This window comes from Mastigoproctus giganteus, chromosome 9 (genome assembly GCF_048544385.1).
Source record: "Mastigoproctus giganteus isolate SK-2022 chromosome 9, ASM4854438v1, whole genome shotgun sequence".
Classification (NCBI taxonomy): domain Eukaryota; kingdom Metazoa; phylum Arthropoda; class Arachnida; order Uropygi; family Thelyphonidae; genus Mastigoproctus; species Mastigoproctus giganteus.
This window is the reverse complement of record NC_143583.1, coordinates 212,038,459-212,063,005: the sequence shown is the minus strand read 5'-3', so window position 1 is coordinate 212,063,005 and position 24,547 is coordinate 212,038,459. Positions and strand designations below refer to the sequence as shown.

Below are 24,547 nucleotides of genomic sequence, written 5' to 3'. Positions count from 1 at the left end.
TTGATATGCCAAATGGAAATTTCTGAGTAATTCATTTTTGGCCACTTCTTCTTTCAAGTAAATTGTTTAAATCCTTAGATTCTATTTGTTTAAAAGAAATGTAATCTTGCTACCTGTATATTCTTTATTTATGCAACAAGAGCCTTTATTACTGTTAAAAGTATACAAAATTGTTGGTAAACAACATTAAATAACAACATGAGTTCTTCATTGATTTAGAGAAAATGAACATATTTTCTCTAAACATTTCCTATAAACTCAGCCTTAAACACATATTTTTTTTATTCTGTTAGTTCCCATTTATTTATTATTTGTATATTTCTGCTGTTCTTTAAAAAGCATCTCTTGTGATCATATGAGTCTTATTGTATCACACTTATGATGCAAGAATATGATCTGCAGTTTTAAAAATATTTGCAGGCAACAAGTGAAATTGAGATATAGACTGTGTTCTGACTAAATAAAAGTATACTGCAAAAAGAGTAATATTTAAAAATAAAAGAACAACAAATAAAGTAACGTTACAAATAAGTATTTATTATGTTATACTTTAGAAAGCTTTTAGAAACTTCTGTTTATTTAAGCCCATAGAGATTGAGAAAAGCCATAAGGTGTGGCAATTTGTTTCCTCCCCCAAATTATTTCCAAATTTTATTTATGGTGCATATAGATGCAGATTCTTAGATATAACTATGTAAGCTCAGCAAAGTAATTCACTTAGCTTAGCTATTATAATAAATACCATTTTTATTCTTGCATCCCAATCAGTAATGTCATCTCTCGTGTAACTGGTTGCTTTATTGTCCAATCGTATACTATTGATCTTATTATAATATTTTGAATTTTGGCTGAACTGTTTCACTGTTTCATTTTCAGATGTCATATATTTTTAATTTTTTACTTAACTGCAATTGCACTATTGAATGATTATGAATATAATTTCTTTTGACTGATAAAAGTTAAATATTTTTTATAATCAGAATGGCCCTAAGGATAGATGACAATGAAGTTGCACAGATTCATTTGACAAGAGGGACAAAAGACATAGAAGCACCGCTTAATGGTGGGTTATACCTTGGTGGTGCAAAAGAAACAATACCTGTTGAAGCAATGGCAGCAAGCAAGCAGCCACTTATGGGGGTCCTTAAAGATGCTGTATTTAATGACAAGTAAGTATATCAGTATTTCATTTATTACTTAAGTTCCTTGCTTGCTTTATTTTGATTAATGATACAGATACTCTGTCTTTTGGTAACTTAAGTTAACCAAGTTAAAGATTTAAAGCACATTAAATTATAAATACGAGTAAATCAGACTCTACCGCTCATCATGCAGGTACGAATGGTGCTGGATCAAATTTCTCTCAAAAGAGCAGGTGAAACCAGATTAAGCGCAGAATATGGGAAAGATATCCTATAACACTGAAGTATGTATGATTCATGCTTACTTTTTTTTTTTTTTTTTTCATTAGTTCACCAAAAGCCATGAAGTTGCTAACCTCCACCTTGTGTGCAGCAGGCAGCATCACAGTTTTGAATATTCATCACATTTGAGCTGATTTAGAAAACAGACAAATAACAGTGCATGATATTCATTGAAAATGTGTATAAACCTTGTGTGTGTAGAGGCAATTATTCATGGACACTTGTTTGTTCAAGAAAGTGTGCACACTGTAGATCCCATAGAAGCTGACCTTCAACCCAGAAGACCCAATTCATTGCTGTTGCTAGCAAACATCTGGACTGGTTTTAACAGGACAGAAACACATTTCTTCAGTGAATACTAAACTCCAGAATCAGTGGTACAATATGGACTGGCACTAGAAAGGATCTCTTCCCCTCTCCACTACTAAAAAAATGCAATATACAGTCTGAGGCTGTATTTTGAATCACAGGAACGGATGGTTCTTGTCAGTTTCTTGCCACCTTATGCAATAGTTAATGCTACTACTACAGCAACTTGCTTCTCAATAGTATGCTTACAGTTGTTCACAAGAATGGCCTGTGAAATTGCTAAAGGGAACTGTTCTGCTAAAAATCAGTGCATGTTCAATGAATTTGACAAAAACAACAATAGAAATGGCAGCTTTGGTCTAGGAAACCATGAACCTCCCTTACAGGCTGTGTTTTTTGGCAACAGTGATTGTCACTTGTTAGGGACAATGGAGGAGTAACTGGGAGGGCATTAATAGAAATTGAAGGCAGATGAGGAACTGAAGTGCAGTTTCTGAATTGGCTACACAGTAATCCTTCAAATTTATGAAAAAAATACTGTTAAAATTTGTTAGTTGTTTTTTTATTTTTTTAATATAAACAGTAGATCAAGTATTTCAGTTATAGGCTGTGCTTCAAGTTGTTTACCTTTTACATTTACTGTATATGTACAAGTGTTTGTTCACAGCAGTAACAAAACTACTGCAAATTCTGGGCCCTTGTGAGATTTAACATGCATATTTAGCCAACTTTTGGTCTCCCCCACCCACCCACCAGTGGAAGAACAAGCAAATGGTGACTTCACCTTTCTTCACAGGCAATTTGCATGTCCAATATGAAAAATCCAAAGCTACTGTATTACCTTTTGAAGTTACTCCACAAAGAAATTAAAATAAAAGAAACATCTTTCAACTGCACAATTCTTGAAACCAAGTTCTACCACCATTAGATAAGCCCTACTAGATATTGAACCTACAGTGTACTTCAATATCGAGTAGAGTACCAGGATTTCTGAGTGAAATCTACTTCCTCACAATTGCATGTGGATTGGCTTGCCTTAGATTGAAAGATGAAAAAAAAAAACAATTACAAACAGTGTTTAAAAATTCAGATTTTAATTTATTGTTTGCTTTGGCAACCCAGCCTGGTAACCCAAAGATCATGGGTTCAAATCCCGCCTTGCGCTTGGATCAGAGTAGAAAATGTAAAAACCTTGGGAGATGCAATATGGCCACAGAAGCTGATGCACCAACAACTGGTGCCTCCGTAGCCAGGTGGGAAGGAGCAGCAGTGAGTAGCACATGCTTCTTGATTAGACCGGGGTTCGAGCCCGTCACCACCAAATACGGAGGATGTGGAAAGGTCAAGGAATGACCACCACATATTCCCAGAGCAATATGACCTTGGTTGTTAATGCTCCTAAAAACCAAATAACAACAGCACCAACAACTAACAAAAAAAAAAAAAACCCAAAAAAATAATATTCATTAACCTCAACTAATGAGGATGGGTAGTCATGCACCTGGATTTCTGAGTGTAAGCTTTAATCTTTATTTCAGATTCCACAGTATGAAGGAACAAGGATTACACAGTATGAAGGTCCTGAGGATGAGGAAAGATTCTGCTATCGTCCTCTTCCTATTTGTTCTGTTCCTCCAAAGTTTCCTTCCTACCTGAAGTGATATAATGGTTCCATGGATATAAAATTACTCATGGAGCATTTCTCTATACCCCTTGAAGCAGGTCTTTTCTGAAAAGCAATAATTTCATTTTGCATTAGCTCTTCATAAGATTACATACTTCCTCAAATGGATTTTTCTTTTTTCTTTTACCCAGTATTTGTGGAAAACATAAGGTTAAAGTTTAAATTGGTCAAGATCTTGTTTCTCTGGCTTTAAACTTATGGTTGGAATGGATGTCGCTACTGTATTTCAGGAATGTCTTAGATTTGTTTTCTGTTTATTTAATTTTATATTAGCATTAGCAGTGGCAAATGATGCAAGAAAGCAAGCTTAGTAGCAAGTAGATTTCTTTCTGATATGCTAACAAGCACAGTTGGTCTCAGAAGCTTTGCTCACGATTGTTCCTGTCTTTAAGTCATGAAATGGACATTGATAGAAAGAATGGTAACAGACAAAAATTGGCAACTCCCTGATATAGTGCATAAATGTGTTACACTCTCTCTGATCATGTTTTTGACTAAATTTACATTTTTCCTCAGATGTATTTTGGACTTATTTTCATAACGCTTTGAAAATTGGCACCTCTGTAGCCAGGTGGGTAGGAGCAGCAGTGCATAGCATGTGCTTCTTGATTAGACCGGGGGTTCGAGTCCATGATCCACCAAATACGGAGGATGTGGAAAGGTCAGGTAATGACCACCGCATATCCCCGGAGCAATATGGTTTTAGTTGCTAATGCTCCTAAAACATCAAATAACAACAACAGCTTTGAAAATTACTGTTTTTGTTTCCTTTATTATGATTTTCTATTATAATCATTCACTGAGTGCTGAAGGTGTGTGTGTTATTCCAACACCTTGTTGTCTTGTTTTCCTTATTATATTATCAATGTTATGTTTTTATTTTGGAATTATGGTTTTATGTTATTTATAATGGAAAATGAAGTCTAGTATACAAAAAAGAACATTAATATACCATGAAACTAATATGACAAATTAATGCTACAATTAAAGTTATACATGGCGAGGTGCAGCTCTGCTACCTAGGTACCAAGGTATCCTAACATTTAAAATAAAATGAAATCACAAAATTATTTTTATGATTTCATTTTATTTTGAATTAATTTTTCAAGAACATTAACAGAAAAAAAGAAACATAATATTAATGTTCCTTTGTTCTATAACCATGTGCATCTTTATAATAAAGAAATTTAGTGGGTTTTTTTTTTTTCATATATTTTATTGGTGTAATTATTGTTTTATTTTTTCCACAACCCATATTTTTTATAGGCCCTCAGTCTTGCTTACTGCAGTTTTGCCAAATTCAGTGTATTTCAGAATGTAGCCCCCCATGGTTGGTGAGGATGACTGTACATTTGTGACAGTAGTCCGTCTATCCTTTGTGAGAGAATTTCATACAGTATTTCTTTTATGGAAAACTTAAATTTTCATGACTAACCTCTACTTATACTTTAAAAATTACATTTTATTTTGATAAAAAACATGATGATAAATAACAGTTGATGCTAAAACCTGCACCACTGACCCTTCTTCATCATAAATTCACAACCATAATGGCCATGTAGAATAAAATGAATGATCCATACAAATTCCAGGTTGCACATATGGATACTGGGAGTGTTACTTCAGTACTCATCACCATTCATTAGATAATTCTTTTGTGTACAGTAAGTATATATGACTGTTCATGCATGCATGCAAATTTTATTTGTGGGTATGCACACATACACACAAATAAAATTTACATCTCAGAGTAATATGTGAAAAAATAATACTTACACAACACGTGTTTCAAATTACTCTGATAATGTGCATACCCCAAACAATGCACTTCTGAATCCTTCTAATAATAGCAGTAGTGTAAGGCAACTATGTTCTTACCACAGACAGGAGCGGATTAAGGTCGGTTGAGGCCCCGGGCACAGAAGAAAATATTGGGCCCCTTAAAAAAGAGAAAGAGACAGGGAAAATAAAAATACATGTTAACCATTTTTTTAAATAAATAAAAAATATTATGTACTATTAATGTTTTATTTCCAATAAAATTTGAATATAATATATGTATAATATAATTAATAATAGCATAATAATAATCACAAAGTTTTGAAATAATATGTTCAACTAATTTGTTGGGGTTTTGCATGGGCTTCAGAAGTCGGGGCCCGGTGCGCCCGCCATTAAATCTGCCTCTGACCACAGACAAAGAACATTTTGTTTTGCAAATATAGAAATTGTAGGAGTTGTGACATAAAAGACAGGGGGGGGGGGGACTTTGACTATTATCTTCTATGGTTTAATGCAATGTGGCTTTTTTTTTTTCTTAATATATATTAAACTCTTTTGATAGAAGAGTTCAATTATATTTTTCACTTATAGGCTGCTGAGGTTCAATGAACCTGTGAATTACAAGGGAGTTGATATAGGACTGAGTAATAACAAAATTGGTTCTCCAGAAGAAGTAGAACAAACGGTACTTGCTCATCCTGGAGAAAGCTGTGCTGAAAGTCTTGCCTATTCCTTCGATAACAACGCTTTTAATTTTGGTGATATTCCATATAGCCATATACAGAAAATCCTTGGAAAAAAAGAACTTATGAAAGAGTAAGTAAATATCATATTTAAATTTTCTTTTCACTTGGTGAGACATTTCTTATTAAATGTATTCTCCAGTTAATCTTTTTACCAGAATGATAACTGGGTAGCTTCATATTTACATAATTTAAATGAATCAAAATTACACAAGGCATATGCAAAGAAATTATATATATATATCAGTACTTAATTACATTTGCTAGGCAACACAGAAGTAGACAATATTGTGGTAGAAACAACATTTTGAATTTGAAAGTGTCTGCAATTCTGCCCAGACACTATAGGAGGAAGTATATGATGAGAGCTCTGTCAATCAATTCGGCCCTGGAAAGATTGTGCAAGGCTCAAGGGGTAGAATTTTTTTCAGCCTGGTCTGTACTTGTTAACAGGAGAGACTGCTTCTACAGGGATGGGATACACTTAAATAGAAAGGGTGCAAGAATGTTTGCTGATGCTATCGAGGCAGTGTTAGGTATGTCGGAAAACTGCTAGATTGGGGGGATGCAAGGACTAATAGATTAACAGTAGCCACTGGCAGAAGTGAAAGTGATTCTTGCACTGCTTCTATTGGAATGAGCAGCAGCCTGGAAAATAAGATGCAGGATATTTCAGAGACTGCTGGGAATCATTGGGGTACAAGTAAACACATGGGTTGTGTTTAGGGTAGCTAAGAAAAAGAACAGGTGTATGTATACTTGCGTGTACACCAATGCTAGGAGTTTAGTAAATAAATTTGATGAATTTGAGGTATTGCTCAAAACATCAAAGGCAGATATTGCTGGGATTTCAGAGATGTGGTGTCACACAGATATAAGGAATGCAGAACTGGAATTTGGGGAGTACAATGTCTACAGAAAGGATAGACAGGATAGGAAGGGAGGAGGGGGTTATGCTATTAGTTAAGAAATACATAAAATCCAAGGAAGTGAAGCCAGTCGACATCGCTGGACAGTGCAGTGTCGAGTCAGTTTGGTGTGACATAAGCATTGGGAGATCAAAATTGAGAGTAGGAGTGTGCTATAGGCCTAATGACTCTGATGAGTATAATAAGAAGCTGTACAGGGAAATAGTGGGCCAGTAAATCAGAGAGTCTTATAATGGGGGATTTCAATTTCCCAGATATTGACTAGAATTTTGGGGCAGGGATAAGGAGGTGATTATTCCCTTGTACAAAACAATGGTCAGACCACACCTTGAGTATTGTGTACAGGTCTGGAAGCCTCATTTTAGGAAGGATGTGGAGTTGCTAGAACAAGTACAGAGAAGGGCAACAAGACTTATGCTGTATAAGCTTGATTTCTTGCATCGTATGCCTCTACCAATGCTAAATCCCAGGGACTCACATCTGGTGAGTATGGGCTTGGCACACTCAGGGTCCTGAGCTGGATATCATCATTCTTCTCTTTCTTGGTGATTCCCTTCTACTTCTGTCTCTTGTTCTCTCGTTCTCTCTCTCTCTCTCTGGGTAACTCAAATTTTTTTGTGTTTGGTTGGTGCAGCAAAAGCCTTCGGGTTACTTGTACCATATGACTAATAATAACAATAATAATCACAATCTGTCCATATTAAATAATGCCAGAAGCACTTTCTCTGACTTTCATATGCTTAATGTATATTGGGAAGTGAAAGAAAAGAAACCTTAACTTTCTAGAAGTTGAAAAAAAAAAAAACCTTTTGTCAGTAATTGTTATCTGGTAATAGCTACCATGATGAGTGGGAATTCTTGCTACAGGTGGTGGGAGTTGAGTAATGGTTCTTCCCAATAAGTCTAGGGGAAATCCTTATTTATTTTGGATTTTCAAACCATCAACATGCAAATGAGCCCATGAACATAATACACACGATGCAATACACTGTTAGATGCTAATCACCTATTATAAACAATAACTCTTGCTATGATAAACAGCTGTCAGGGTGATCACCCCATCTATTCTAAAGCTTGTGAATCCTAGAAATTGTGTAAAAAAATTCTAAAGTACAAAGTAGAGAACAATGTCTCATACCAAGAGCAAGCAAATAGATATTAAATCTGTTGCTTTCCAAATCATACCAATCGAAAACACTGGAATGTGTTGGAAACTTTGATCTATCCTGCAATCTATCCTTCCTCAATTTAAATTTATGTCCACTCCCTCATATGTGTAGGCTGAGCAAGAGAAAAGATACCATCAGCATTTAGGTTAATCAATCAATTCAAAGCATTAACTAGCTCAGGCAGAGGTACTCTCAGGTTCCTAGGCTCCAGACACACTTTGCAGAACTGAAGCCTTTCTTTGTAAAAGCAGCCTTTTGTTCTCCCTCACTAATTTTATTGCTCTTCTCTGCACATGTTCCAACAGATCCACATCCTTTGCTAAAGTGAGACTTCCAGACCTGTATGCAGCACTGAAGATTTGTCCCATCCATTGCCTTATACAACAGGATAATCACTTCCTCATGCCTGCTTGCAAAATTCCTGTATATCATTGAAAAAGTCCAGTTGTCCTAGCAGCCCAGCACTTTTTTTTATTTTCCATTAACCTGAGTGTTATTCTGGGATTACTGCTACCTATACTATAAGTTTAATTGACAGCACCTTGCATTTGCCAATGTTAAGATCTTATTGCAGTAATATACCCTGATCATTGTAATTTACCACCCCTGTCATCTTTTGTGTCATCTGAAAACTTGTACATTAAGCTTGATATGAATTCAATATTATTAATTTATATATTATAATGTTTGCCATATTTGTTTTTGCACACGGAAGACTGCTGTACAAATTGGAGCAGTATGGCATTAAGGGCAAGTTGCTGCTATGGATAAAGGGATGGTTGCATGGAAGAGGATAGAGAGTGGTAATCAATGGACACTGCTCTTCATGGACAAACGTTATTAGTGAAGTCCCTCAGAATTCAGTGTTCGGCCCATTGTTTTCTATATTTATTAATAATATTGATGAAGGTAAAAAAAAAAAAAAAAAAGGTAAAGTGCAGCCATTATCAACCCACTGCAGGATAGAAGTCTCCTCAACAATTCATGCTGAGGGAAATGGACCATAATCTGTCATGCTGGTCCAGTGCGCATTGGCAGATCAACCATATTCAGCAGTCAGGGACTTGAACCCTGGTCTACTCAAGGAGCGTGTGCTACTGCACTCCCGCTCCTGACCACTCAGCTATGGAGTCTGATGATCTCAGCTATGGAGTCTGATGAGGTATATCAGGCTTAATGTCCACGTTTGCAGACTGTATAAAGGTTGACAGGGTTGTTAATGACACTATGCTACTGCAACAGGATCTAGAAAAGTTGGGCAGATGGACTGAGAGGTGGCAACTGAAGTTTAACATTGACAAATGCAAAGTACTACATATGGGTAGCAGTAACTGCAAAGTAACATACCAACTGTGTGGTACAACACTCAAGGTAATGTAAAATGAAAAAGACCTGGGGTAATTGTGCAGTCAGCTATGAAGTTTTCTGTGCAGTGCAAATGCTGCCAGAGTAGCTCATGGGATCTTAGCATTAGCATTAGTAGAGGCATTTGATGCAAGAAAGCAAGCTTATGCAGCATCAGCCAAAAAAAAAAAAAAAAACCCACTTCCACTTCACCCCTCTGTTCGTTCAAAATACCTGTCCAGCTGAGCCTTAAACTTATTTAGGCTATCAACCTCCACCACAAGGGATGGCAGTCTGTTCCACCAACCAACCACCCGCTGGCTAAAGGCAAATTTCCGCACGTCTATCCTACATCTGTCTTTCCTCAATTTGAATTTATGCCCTCTCAGGTAATTTTTCTGAGCTAGAGGAAGAATCCCATCAGCATTGAGCATGCTTAAACCATTCAAGGCTTTATACACCTCTATCAGATCACCTCGCTGGTGCCTAGTCTCCAGACACTGTAATTTGCAAAACTTAAGCCTTTCCTCGTAAGAGCACCCCTTTGTTCCATTCACTAATCTTGTTGCCCTTCTCTGTACTCGTTCCAGCAGCTCTACATCCTTCTTGAAATGAGGCCTCCAGACCTGTATACAGTACTCTAGGTGTGGCCTGACCATTGCCTTATACAATGGAATAATCACCTCCTTATCCCTGCTGGAAAAATTCCTGTATATCATTGACAATACTCCATGAGCTACTCTTGCAGCCTGTCTGCACTGCTCAGAGAACTTCATATCTGCCTGCACAATCACCCCCAAGTCCCTTTCATTCTCTACCACTGTCAGTGTAGCACCACAGAGTTGATACGTTGCCCTGGGGTTGCTGTTTCCCATGTGTAGTACTTTACATTTGTCAATGTTAAACTTCATTTGCCATCTCTCAGCCCATCTGCTCAACCTTTCCAGATCCTGTTGCAGCAGTGTAGTGTCAGTAGTGTCCTTGACAACCCTGCCAACCTTTGTATCATCTGCAAATTTGGACATTAAGCTTGATATACCATCATCAATATCATTTATAAATACAGAAAACAATAATGGACCCAACACTGAGCCCTGAGGGACTCCACTAATAACATTAGTCCACGATGAGCAGTGTCCATTGATTACCACTCTCTGTCTTCTCCCACTCAACCACCCCTTTATCCATAGCAGCAATTTGCCTCCAATGTCACACTGCTCCAATTTGTGTAGCAGTCTTCCATGTGCAACAGTATCAAAAGCCTTTCTAAGATCCAAGTATATAATATCAACGTTATTCCCTGCATCCAGTTCTTTTGTGACTGCATCATAGTATCCAATCAAGTTGGTCAGGCAAGACTTCCCCTTAACAAAACCATGCTGTGTCTGAGCTATAACTGAAGTCTTGTCTAAATGATCCTGCAGTGCTTCTTTAACCAGTGCCTCCATTAATTTTCCTGGAACAGAAGTTAAGCTCACAGGTCTATAGTTACTTGTGTCAGCCTTTGATCCTCCTTTGTGAATTGGGGTCACATTTGCACATTTCCAGTCTATGGGTACCTCCCCTGAGTCCAAGGAAGCTCTCATAATTATGGCTAAGGGTTTGCTTACTTCCTTTGCTGCCTCCTTTAATATAACTGGATAGATCCCATCCACCCCGGGTGCCTTTCTTGTGTTTATCTTCAACAGTTTCTCCTCCACTTTACTCCCAGTTATTTCAAGATTCTGTAGCTTACTGCTAGAGTTGAATACACCTCTGGCATTCCCCTTGCTGAATAACTCCTCATGTGTGAATGTCGATGCAAAATATTCATTTAGTTTGGTAGCTACCTGAGCAGGATCATCAACAGTTGACCCATCAATATCAAGTGGACCAACCTGATTCATCCCCTTCCTTCTAGAGTTTACATAAGTAAAGAACTCTTTGCTGTTTTTCTTTGCATCCGTTGCCAAGGATTTCTCGTAATCTGCCTTCGCCTGCCTAACCTCCTTTGTAACTTGGTTGCATATCAACTTGTATCTATCATAGGCTTCTGTGTCATGTGTTAATTTGTAAGTATCCCATGCATTTTTCTTCTCTGCCATATGCCTCATTAGTTCATCTGACATCCATTTTGGCCTAAACCTTGAACAATATTTCTTAGTTGGTATGTAAAGCCTAGTAGCTTCCAAGATATGTTCTTTGAATGCTTCCCATTTTGAATTTGCTGTTGGTAACATCATCAGTTGGTCCCACTGTATAGAATTTAAATACTGTCTCAGTCCATCGTAGTCGCCTTTACGGAAGCAATAACCCTTCCCTTTACCCCTAATGGTAGTTACCTCTTTCAGTAAATCCCACTTCAGCACACTGTGATCAGCCGACCGGGCTAGCCGAGTGGGTAAAGTACCTGCCCGGCAACCCAAAGGTTGCGGGTTCGATTCCCGCCTCGGGCTTGGATCAAAGTACTGCAAAAACCTTGGGAGATGCAATATGGCCACAGAAGCCGATGCGCCAACAACTACCAAATCAAAAAAAAAAAAAAAAATCACACTGTGATCACTGCCAACTAGTGGTTCATTTATATGCAGATTCTTAATGCATGAAGAATCACTGCTGATAATCAAATCAAGAGTATTACTCCCTCTAGTTGCCTCCTGAACATGCTGATGTAGAAAACAATCATCCAATAAATCCACAAAAGCCCTGCTAGTGTGTGAGTAACCAGCCCCCAAATTCCAGTCAATATCTGGGAAATTAAAATCTCCCATTATAAGACTCTCTGATTTACTGGTCCACTCTATTTCCCTGTACAGTTCCTTATTATACTCATCAGAGTCATTAGGCCTATAGCACACTCCTACTCTCAATTTTGATCTCCCAATGCTTATGTCACACCAAACTGACTCAACACTGCACTGTCCAGCGATGTCGACTGGCTTCACTTCCTTGGTTTTTATGTGTTTCTTAACTAATAGCATAACCTCTCCCCCCTTCCTATCCTGTCTATCCTTTCTGTAGACGTTGTACTCCCCAAATTGCAGTTCTGCATCCCTTATATCTGTGTGACACCACGTCTCTGATATCCCAACAATATCTGCCTTTGATGTTTTGAGCAATACCTCAAATTCATCAAATTTATTTACTAAACTCCTAGCATTGGTGTACACGCAAGTATACCTGCACCTGTTTCTATTCTTAGCTACCCTAACACAACCCATGTGTTTATTTGTACCGCAATGGCTCCCAGCAGTCTCTGAAATACCATGCATCTTGTTTTTCAGGCTTCTGCTCATTCTAATAGAAGCAGTGCAAGAATCTCTTTCACCTCTGCCAGTGGCTACTGTCAATCTATTGGTCTTTGTCTCCCCCCAAAGCTAGCAGTTTTCCGACCCACCTAACACTGTCTCGATAGCATCAGCAAATATTCTTGCACCCTTTCTATTTAAGTGTATCCCATCCCTGTAGAAGCAATCTCTCCTGTTAACAAGTACAGTCCAGGCTGAAAAAAATTCTACCCCTTGAGCCTTGCACAATCTTTCCAGGGCCAAATTGATCGACAAGGCTCTCATCATATACTCCCTCCTATCGTGTCTGGGCAGAATTGCAGACACTTTCAAATTCAACCCTAATTCTCGGCTTTTGTTCAACAGTGACCTGTACTTGTTAAGTAATTCTGCCGGTCTCCTACTCTTAATATTATTAGTGCCAACGTGTACAACTATATCACCTTTTGTGCCCTTAAAAGATGATATTCGCTCTACAACATCATCAACCTTTGCCCCTGGCAGACATACCCTGGTCCTGTTCCACCTATCTTTTTTACAAAGCATGTTCCCCGTTTCCCGACAATAGAGTCACCAACAACTACTAGTTCCTTCGGGACCAGCGCATTCTGCCTTGGGGGTTGTCTCTGTGTCACGCGATGCCCAAGTGCAAGCTCTGGCGTTGATGTGGGCAGCTGAGAGCTTGATGGGCCCCTCAATTTAGTTTCTTCGAGGGCATCCACCCTGTCCTTCAAGCTCTCATATAGGCCCACAAGAACGCCGAGTTGTTGCCTGATATCGATACACTCCTTGCATCGCGCACACACAAAGACATCCTCCTTGGCAGTATCATGTCCCGTACCCGATTGCTCTGCAAACATCAAGCAAACAGTGCATTTTATAAGGCTTTGAGTCAGAGGACAACTGCCCCCCTCAGTTCTGCTCTGAGCCACAGCGCTTCCATTAGCTTGATCCTTTTGCTTTGCTGCTCTGGTCTGAGTCATGATTCTATTAATTTATTAATTAATTATAATTAATTATGTTATGTTATTAATTATGTTAAATATAATTAATTATATTACGTTTGTAATCTAAGTCGTTATATGTATTTATTTAAACGTACAATTTAACTGCTAACGAAGTTCAACTAACGCTATCTAGTACGGCATACAACTATCGTATCACAATGGCGGGAAAATTACGAACGCTAGCGGAGTTGAAACACGTGGAAACTTTTACCGATACTTTTATGCAATTACAAGGCCGAGTAAAGAATAAATACACCAAGTTAATCAGAAAATCACAAAATAATGTTATACTACTAAATTTAAATCAAAAGTTTTAGAAAAACAATAATTTCAAATCAATAAATAAGAAAAAGAAAATTCCTGTATATCTTGTCAATGATATACAGGAATTTTGCTAGCAGGGATAAGGAGGTGATTATCCCTTTGTATAAGGCAATGGTCAGGCCACCTTCAGTACTGTATACAGATCTGTAGGCATCATTTTATGAAGGATGTAGAGCTGCTGTAATGAGTACAGAGGAGAGCAACAAGATTGGTGAGGGGAACAAAAGGTTGTCCTTGCCAAGAAAGGCTTAAGTTTTGCAAAATGCAGTGTCTGGTGACTAGGCACCTGTGAGGTGATCTGATTGAGATGTATAAGGCCTTGAATGGTTTGAGCAAGCTCAATGCTGATGGGATTATTCCTGTTTCTCAGATTATGTGCTTGAGGGAGCATAAATTCAAACTGAGGAAAGACAGTTGTAGAATAGATATGCAGAAATTTTCCTTTACCCAGTGGGTGGTTGATTGCTGGACCCAACTTCCATTTGTCATTGTGGAAGTTGATACCTTAAATAAATTCAAATAAGAACTGGACAAACTTTTAGAGCGAATGAATGGGTAAAATGGGAAGGCAGTGTTTTTTTTTTTTTTTTTTTGGCTGATGCTGTATCAGCTTGCTTCCTTGCATCATATGCCTGTACTAATGCTAATGTTATGATCTTATTGCAGTAACATACCTTGATCACTGTAATTTACCACCCCCATCATCTTTTGTATTATCTGCAAACTTAGACATTAAGTCTGATATGGCTTTATTAATATCATTAATAAGTACTGAAAACAAAAATAAGCCCAGCACTAAATTTTCGCCATTCCACCAATAGTATTAGTCCTAGAAGAACAATGCCCATTTATAACTACCCTCTGTCTTCTGCCACTCAACCATCCCTTTATCCATAGCAGTAACTTGGCCCTAATGCCACCACTCCTATTTGTACACCAGTCTTTTGCATCAAACAGTGTCAAGAGCTTTATTGAAATCTGAATATATGATGTAAAAATTATTGTTTGCATCCAGTTCTTAAGTCATAGTAGATAATCAAATTGGTTAGACAGAATTCCCTTCCCCTTATTCTCATGCTGTGATTTTGTTATAAGTCCATTCCTGTTAAGGCCCTGCAATACTTCTTTAACCACTGACTCTATTATGTTCTCTGGAACAGAAGTCAAGTTTACAGTTCTATAATTGCTCATATTGCCCCTTGATCCCCATTTGTGAATAGTAGATTTGCATACCTCCAACCTGTAGGAACCTTGCATGAATCCAAGGAATAGTTATGCTTCATTAGTAGAGACATATGATGCAAGAAAACAAGTTTATACAGCATCAGCCAAAAAAAAAAAAAAAAAAACCTCCCATTTCACCCATCCATTCGCTCCAAAAGTTTGTGGTAATCGATGGACGCTACTCTTCATGGACTGATATTATTAGTGGAGTCCCCAGGGTCTGGTGTTGGGCCAATGTGAATGTAGGTGCAAGATATTTATTTCATTTGTCAGGAACCTGTTCAATAACATATCATGTTGCTGATAAATGGCATAAACTATTAATGATCAACAAGATCAACAATGGCTGACAAACTAAATAATGATATCTAGTGGGCCAATGTTGTTCATCTCTTTCCTTCTCGTTTTAACATAAGCAAAGGATTCTTTGCTATTTTTCTTTACATTCTTACCTAAGGACTTTTCATAACCTGCCTTAGCTTGACTAATCTTCTTACTAACCCAATTGCAGACTAATTTCTACTTGGTGTGGGATTCCATGTCCACTGCTAATTTATAATCATCCCACACATTTTGCTTCTCATTGATTCATCTGACATCCATTTAGGCCTAAACCGTAAACTGTATCTCTTTGTTAGCTTAAAAAGCTTAGTAACTTTTATGATTACTTCTCTGAATGCCTCCCAGTTAGAATTTGCAGTGGAAACATCAGTTGGTCTCACTGAAAGGGAATTTTAAAAATGCCAAAGACCGTCATAGTCACCTTTATGAAAGAAAAATCCCTTCTCCTTACCCTTCACAGTAGTTATAGCTTTAAATATATTCCACATCAATATACTGTCCATCTTAGTGGTTCCTTTAACTGGATATTCTTAAAGCATGATCAGTCACTGCTGATAAAGTCTCCCATTAAAAGACATTCTGGTCTACTTTCCCACTCTACCTGTATACTTGTCACATTCATTTGGCCTATAGCATACTCCTGCTAATTTTAATTTTCCCAGTGCTTATGTCACACCTAACTGACTTAACATTGCACTGGCCACCCACCCACCCACCCACATCAGAAGGCACTCCCTTAGATTCTGTGTGCTTCTTCACCAAAGGCATTACTCTTCCCCCCCCCCCTTCATGTACACATTGTACTCACTATATTCAAATTCATCAAATTTGTTTACTATACTCCTAGAATTATTGTACAAGCAAATAAACATGTACCTCTGTTTGCTTTTATTGCACCTAGCTTTTCAGGCTGCAGTATATCCCAATAGAAGCAGTGCAAGAATTACTTATGCTACTCTTTGCAACTGCTGTTAGTATGTGTATTCCCCTCCCCCAGAAAGCTAGCAGTTTTCCAACCCACCTAGCACTGCCTCGATAGCATCAGCAAGTATTCTTGCACTTCTTCTATTTAAGTGTATCCCATCCCTCTGAAAATCATTTCTCCTGTTAACAAACAGACTATGCTGAGCAAAATTCTATCCTGTGAGCTTTGCACTGTCTCTCCAGGGCCAAATTGATTGACAAGGCTATCATCGTGTACTCCCTCCTATCGTGTCCGGGCAAAATTGCAAACACTTTCAAATTTATTCCTAGCTCATGACTTTTTCTCAGCATTGCCCTGTACTTACTTGTTAAGCAATTCAGATCTCCTACTCTTATTATCATTAGTACCAACATGTACTACAATATATAGAAGCTTTGCTAGCAGAGATGAGGAGGTGATTATCTCTTTATATAAGGCCACTGTTAGGACACATCTTGAGTACTATATACAGGTCTGAAGGTGTCATTTTAGGAAGGATGTAGTTGTGCTGGAAATGGTGCAGAGAAGAGTATCCAGACTGGTGAAGAAAACAAAAGGGTGCTCTTACCTAGAAAGGCTTCAGTTCTGCAAATTGCAGTGTCTGGAGACTAGGCACCTGTGGGGTCATCCGATTCAGGTGTTTATGGACTTGAATGAATTGAGTAATCTGAATGTTAATGCCATTTTTCCCACTTGCTGAGACTACACACAAATTCAAGTTGAAGGATGGTTGCAGGATAAGTGTGTGGAAGTTTGTCTTCAGAGAGCACGTGGTTGATTGTCGGAATAGGCTTCCATCTATTGTTGAACTGGGTGGGTTAAATAAATTCAACATATTCTCTACTCATTGCAACTTTTAATGGATAAATTAATCTGGGATAAATATTTATTCTTAGTGGGATTCCACTATTAGAATATTAATCAAGAACAAAAAATAAATCTTGATGTGGTAAGGTAGCAGTTCCTATCTGCACGTATATGTGTCAAGTGATAAAAAAAAAATTATATTCTGTATTATATAATTTTATTCTTTTGAGGTTATGATGAACATCCTGGCAAGATCCAATATTCCTTACATTTCAAGGGTACAGCTCTAAAACGGTGTTCACAGGCCGGCCGCTAGTTAGTACACTGGACCGAACCTATTGGTAACTCTCAAGGAGGCTTCCGGATCAGCTAGTGTATAGTCTTGCTACCTCTACTCTGCCAGATAGTGACTGGAGGGAGTCCGAGTAGTGTGTATGCGGGGAGCATTGTCAAGGCCACATTATGTCAAGGACCTGGGTATATTCTTACCATATGTAGGCCATATTGGAATCTTCTCTCTTTGATCTTCTCTGGCTTAAAATCTGTCTAGCTCATTGTGTCAAATTCATCTGTTGTCTCTACCATTCTCCCAACTCTACTAATCTCTTGGAGCTCTTTGTATTGGAGCTCTCTGTATCTGTTGAAGGGTGTCAATGTGAATTTCAGTATTTCTCCAGTATCATTTTTTCACCTTTTACAGTTTACAAATTTACATATAACAACACTGCTGTGATTGTTGGCTGCCACACTATAGACCTATCTGGCATTCCTACTTGTGCCAGTTTTAAACTCACTCTGATGCAATGTGTTTTTGTCACATTTGCTCAAAGTTAGTACATTCTACAATGAAATTGCATTATTAAATACAGTTTATATGTCTGAAATTAAAACAGGATATTATTCATACTTAAAAATAATATTTAATAAATTTCCCTACCTATTCCAAAAATAGTGAATGGTTTATTCTGTGCCGAGTGCTCCCAGCCATGTAATAATTTTGACTGGCTTCCAAGGTTTCACTATACAGAGATGAATGAAGTGCCAAAATCAAATTTTTGAAGTGATTTAGGCACTTCATTATAGAGAGGGTTCAACTGTATATATATTGCAGAGCCCTCATGGGTAGTACAGTTGGCAGAATTGCTATCTTCCCCACATAAGGGAAAATACCAGAGTTCAAGTCCTGCTGATGATCTGGGGAATTTTTTTATGGGCTTATTTTACAATGTGGCTGAGTTACTCAGGCAAGGCTAGCATGGTTTTTCATCCAGCAAACAGAAAACCACAGAACACATGCAATTTACAGACAGTATACATGGAGCAATATGGTCTTAATTGCTAATGCACCAAAAACCCTAGCACAACAACATATTGAAAAATAATTGAATGAGGCTGTTTTTATCATAACACACACACACACACACATGATAGGATCAAAAAATTTTAGGACTCAATTTTTTAGCTGAGGTGGTTTCTGTTTTTTTTTTAATGTTAATCCAGCTAGGGCCATTCAAATAAGCAAGGATTCTGTAACCAATACACAAACAGAAAAATTTGTTTGTAACAATAAACTTTGAACAGTAAAAGGGTGCATTTTTAAATGAATATGCAGGTGTGTAAATTTAAAAATGACTATGAATGGTCCTGAACCCAGCAACAGTATTGCTGATTTTGTAATATGAGCAGTATTGCCTACCCTGATAGCCCCCAGTGGATACATCCTTTTTCCCTCATCAAGAACATTATATCAAAAATACAGTGAACTCAAATTCTTTTTCAATATTTCTCGGACTTCAAAAAAAGCAGCATGCTAGATTTGTGCATTACATTCCGTTAATAATTTCTTTACACCAATTTCTTTCTGTTTTACATGTTTCCTAGACAACATATATCATTGTTATTATAATGTGCAACATAAAATCATTTATTATGCAAAATATTCGATGCTAATCAAATTTGATGCAGTATAGTACATAATAATACAATAGTACATATTTAGTTTTTGAGGCAAATTCAATTGTGGAAATCATATCACACTATTTATACCTCATAAAAAATAGTAGATGATCACAACACCCATATTGGAAGTAGCATTCAAGCTGCAAGTTTTATTTCTTAGGTAAGTACATTACCTACTGGACCAATCTGGCAGTACAGTGTTAAAATTTTGCCTTAATGCAGGTACCTATCATTCTGTGGAGCTTATAAGAATCAGAGCTACTGTATTATCAAATAAAAATAAAAATTTCCCCCGAATACTTCAGCAATATGTGTGACTTTCAAAAAGCCAGAATTTTCTTCATGTGCTGGGTCCTGAAGGTGCCAGATTGGCATCCTCTGGAACCAGGAAATGAGGTCTTATTGTACTTAATGAATACCTTGATGTGCTGTGGAATCAGAGTATTTAATGAAAATACTGTGATTCAAAATGTTTTAAATCAAATAATTTATTGAATCTCGCCTCATTGTGAATTAGAAACACTGCCATCAGCAAAACTTTGGGGTAATTATTATCTATCGAATTTATAAAACTTATAGATAAATATTATCCGAATAATCATTAACCTAAAAATAGCCATTATAATATTTATTAATAGCCATTTTCCAAAACATTTACTCAATAAAAAAATATTACAGATAATAAAATATTTAATGTTAATGTGGCTAATGGCCAAAATATACTAATTTATTTTGAGAAAGCTTAAGTTACAAGCACAGCTGTCACTTACCTGGTCTTGTCCATTTTCTCATCCAATTAAAGATATTTAAAATGGTTCAACAATTAAGAAACTGATTATTCAGAGACTATATTTGAATCCTCAATATCCTATCTAAAAAATTAGGTTTTGAAGAAAATATAATAATATATTTTATAGAATGTAATAGGAAGAGGTCTTAATGATGGCAGATGGCACAAGGTAAGCCAACTTTAAGTTAATTATTTAAACTTTATTTCAAAGGGATTTTCTAAAACCATGATTTAACTAAGATTTTAAAATAAGATTGACATAGCAATAATTTTTCTGTCCACCAAAGCTTCAACATCACCTTGGAATTCCGCACTCATTATCCAGATGGTCTTCTGCTTCTAGTGAAAAGTGCACGTAAAAGGAATTACTTGGCTGTAATATTAATAGGTGGACAAGTTATGATAAATATTAAGGTGAAAAAACATGAACAGAAGCTTGTTTCTCAACACAGTCTTAATGATGGCAGATGGCACAAGGTAAGCCAACTTTAAATAAGTTCATTATTTAAACTTTATTTCAAAGGGACTTTTCTAAAACCATGATTTAACTAAGATTTTAAAATAATATTAAAAATGTTTAATGCTGTCAATACACAAAATATGAATATTCATATTTTAATATAAATAAAATATTTTAAGTACTACTGATATATTGCATTTTTGTTTCATTTATAATAACCTGCAACTTTTCGAGGAAAGATAATTTCTAGATATCGACTCACTGTGCAAAATAAGTGGGTAGGAAAGGTAAGTGTTGCTTACGGGTGGCAGTTCAAGAGGGCACCGAAATTTTTTTCGATATTGTTTTCTGATTGATTAACACATATCAGTGTTCAACATTTAGGGTGGCAAATTTTATTTTGCTTACTGGTGGTACATAGCAATGCAGCACTACTGCATATATCAGAAAAGATAATTGCTTAGTGAAAAATGCTTGCATAGCAAGTGCAGTTCCCTAATAATGATAAAAAAAAACTGCTTGTTTCACCACCATTAAAATTGTGAATAAATTTACCAAATTTCCTTACCCCACACTAACAAAACAGATATTTCAACACATTCAGAAGATAATGGAAAAAATAAAATAAAAATAACCTGTTTTTGTGAATCAAAAAAAATATATTCCAATATCATACTGAGTTTCCATCTCATGGTTAACATAAACTAAATAATGTTTATGCTCAAATTGCAACAGTATAGAAGTCACAGTGATTTTATAGAGAGAGATGTGTTTTGATTTTTGTATTTCTTTATGGCTGACTGTAATCCTGGGTGCAAGATTAAGCTTGTATTGTGCCACAGAAAATGCACAGCTCATTGTTATCTGTAGTGCTGGTACGTTGGCTGCCATGGGACTGTATCAGAGTCACAACCTCAGGAGGTTGCTCTTGAAAATTGAACATCGTCAACAATTAGTGAACTTTTGTTGGATTCCAGCACATTCAGGGATAAAGGGGAATGAACTGGCAGATATATCTGCAAAAAATCCATCAACTTTAAATTTGACTTCTGTCCATGTTCCAGCCTCAGACTATAATGCCATCATAGCAGGAGCCTTACACAGTGGAAAGAACTATGGCACACCCAGGCTAATAATAAACTTTTTCATTTGAAACAGGAACCAAAATTTTGTCACTCAAGCATCCAGACAATGAGAAGGGAAGAAGTGGTACTTACACAGGCAAGAATAGGCATACTCATCTGACCCATATCCATCTACTCACAGATGATGATCCTCAGTGTCGACACTGCTCAGCACAAGTAACCGTCAAACATATTCTTATTGACTGTCCTCACTATGAACAGAACAAGACGTCAGTTCTGCTTTCTTTAACAAATCTTCAACAACCAAGATCACTAGAGCATATTATTGGCAATCAGGCAAATAGTAATGAACTTTTCAGCTTTCTGAAAAAAATTGGAATATATCATCAATTCTGAAGTCTTCTAAAACGAAATTGAAATGCCTTCAATTCTGAATTATTTCCTAACACATCTCTATGGACAGGCACACTATAGCCAGTGTAACTATGTACCATTAAACACACCCACCCACCCTTATCCACCTTGGGACTGTATCAGAGTATAAAAAAATATAATTTTTTTTGTTTGTTTTCTTATATAAAACAAAATATTTAATTACGATTTTTTATGATTTTATGTTGTAATTTTTTTTTTTTTTTGTCTTATAAAATATGATAATTGTGTTTGGATTCTGAATTTTGTTTCCTACAGTTAATTTTGAGGCAAAAATAAAATTACAAATCTACCTGGACACTGTTCTATGAAATAATATTAGAATTACTAATATTAGACCATAAAATCCAATAAGTTAAATTATATCACTCTATCTTTAAGAAACAGCTCCTAGCAATATCCGAGTATTTCTTCCTGTGAAATTATTTTTATGCTTCCCCCCCCCCCCAAGTCTAGTATTATGGTTTTTCCTGAAAATCTGGTCATCCTAGCTGAGGTCAATTTGAAAGGAAAAACAATAATAGACCGAAATGAGGGATAGAAGAGAAATCGCAAGTATTTACGATGTTGAATGGTTTCAGAAACTTTGAATATAGGGGGGAAAAAAAAAACAGAGCAGTAATTTATTGATAATCCTCTCACCCCCATTATATGGAAGGAACCAAAAACTTAAAATACAAAAGTGGGGGGGGGAGTGAAAACTTAGTTCAGTTTACAGACAGTATGCCGTTTCATAAGCATTCAATACATTCAAGTGATGAAAATTATAAGAAAAAGAATTAGAAATATCATTCACAAGTAATTCAGGAACCATGTAATTGGTACAAGGATAATTGAAGTTTACTAAATCTAATAAGACTGAGTCATATTCAGGTTTAGTTAATTAGCATTAGCTACTATGCATATGATGTAATGATGTTGAGACATACAATCTAAGAAAGCAAGCTTATAGAGCATCAGCCAAAAATAAATAAAATAGATAAAAATTACAATTAAAAAAAAAAAAAAAAAACCTACCCATTTGGTCACTCCAAATGTTTTAGTTCAGCCTTAAATTTATTTAAGCTATCAACTTCCACAACAGCAGCTGGAAGTCTGTTCCAGCAATCAGCTACCTGCTGGCTAAAGGCAAACTTCCATACACTGTCTTTCCTCAATTTAAATCTATGCCCCCTCAGGTTCTTAATACCTCTGAGCAAGTAGAAGTATCCCATTAGCATTGAGCCTGCTCAAACTATTCAAGGCCTTGTACACCTCAATCAGATTACATCGCAGGTGTCTAGTCTCCAGATGCTGAAACTTACAGAATTTAAGCTCTCCTGGTAAGAGAACCCCTTTGTTCCTCTCACCAATCTTGTTGCCCTTCTCTGTACTCGTTCTAGCAACTCTACATCCTTCCTAAATGAGGCCTCCAGACCTGTATACAGTACTCAGTGTGGCCCGACCACTGCTTTATACAAAGTTTAATTGCTTCCTTGTCTCTGCTAGAAAAATTCCTATATATCATTGACAAAACTCCATGACCATCCCCTCGACATGGGCACTTGTATGTTGTGAGGAGACCTCCCAGCGATGCTGCTGGTCTTCCAGATTAGCATCGCTGGGATCTAACGCCAATACCTTGGTTCCAGGGTTACATCATTGGAATCCGGCATGTGCAGCCGTGCACCGCGACCCATGGAAATTTGGAAAGAGAGATCCTGGTAGTTGAGGGATCCAGCCTTGATACACCACTGTGGTCCCGGACCAGCCTGACTGGAATCAATCGGCAGGTTGTTCTTACTGCTTGGGTCAACTGTGTTCCAATAAGTCTCCCTCCCTTTGGTCCTGGGACAGGATCAAGGCTTATTGGAAATGTGGGTATAGTGCTCCTAAGCAAACTTGGCATCCCATTTGTGTACGCAGTACCTGCTAGTTCATGAGTGGGCATCCCCTCGTAAGGCTCCGTGGTGGGTGAGGTACTTAGGGCATTAGAAATTTTTATCTTACTCTTATGAGTATTATAAATTCTAATTCTTCTGGAGCCCTAACAAGGCCCCTTGAGGACACACCACCATCAATGACGCCACTCTTCCTCATTCTCCATTCCACTGGAGAGCAGTCAATCAGAAAGATGTCGCCCTTCTTTATCCAGAAAGGATTAGAAGGGTTGGCAGGTTCACCAAAATCTGTTAAACGACTGTGTTCTCATGACCTTTTGGTTGAAGCTTCCAGCACAAAACAAGCGGCAAAAATCAAAAATCTTGAACTCTACATCCATAGGGGGAATACACCCTTAACCCCCCACAAAACTGAATTCTTCATGAGGTGTTATATCAGAGTGGGGCCTTCTTCATGTCTCTGAAGAAGAGATCTGCTCTGAATTAAAAGACCAAGGAGTGACAGCTGTCAAGAGAATATCGATACGAAAGGATGGGAATCTCGTCCATACCCGAGTTCTTATCCTCACATTCAACACACCACGGCCTCCAAGTTCCATCAAGGCAGGCTATCTAAACTGCCC

At 37.2% G+C, this 24,547-nt stretch overlaps 1 protein-coding gene across 1 annotated transcript in view; it reads left to right on the top strand.

Annotated features, from left to right (window-relative positions):
- The window catches only part of LOC150081103 (laminin subunit alpha-2-like), a 707,948-nt gene that overhangs the window by 631,556 nt on the left and 51,845 nt on the right, over positions 1-24,547 (top strand). The window contains exons 57-59 of the mRNA XM_090380924.1: positions 981-1,169; positions 5,791-6,015; positions 20,355-20,544. Of these exons, the coding sequence (XP_090237050.1) occupies positions 981-1,169; positions 5,791-6,015; positions 20,355-20,544 (604 nt within the window). The remainder of the gene's footprint in view (positions 1-980; positions 1,170-5,790; positions 6,016-20,354; positions 20,545-24,547) is intronic.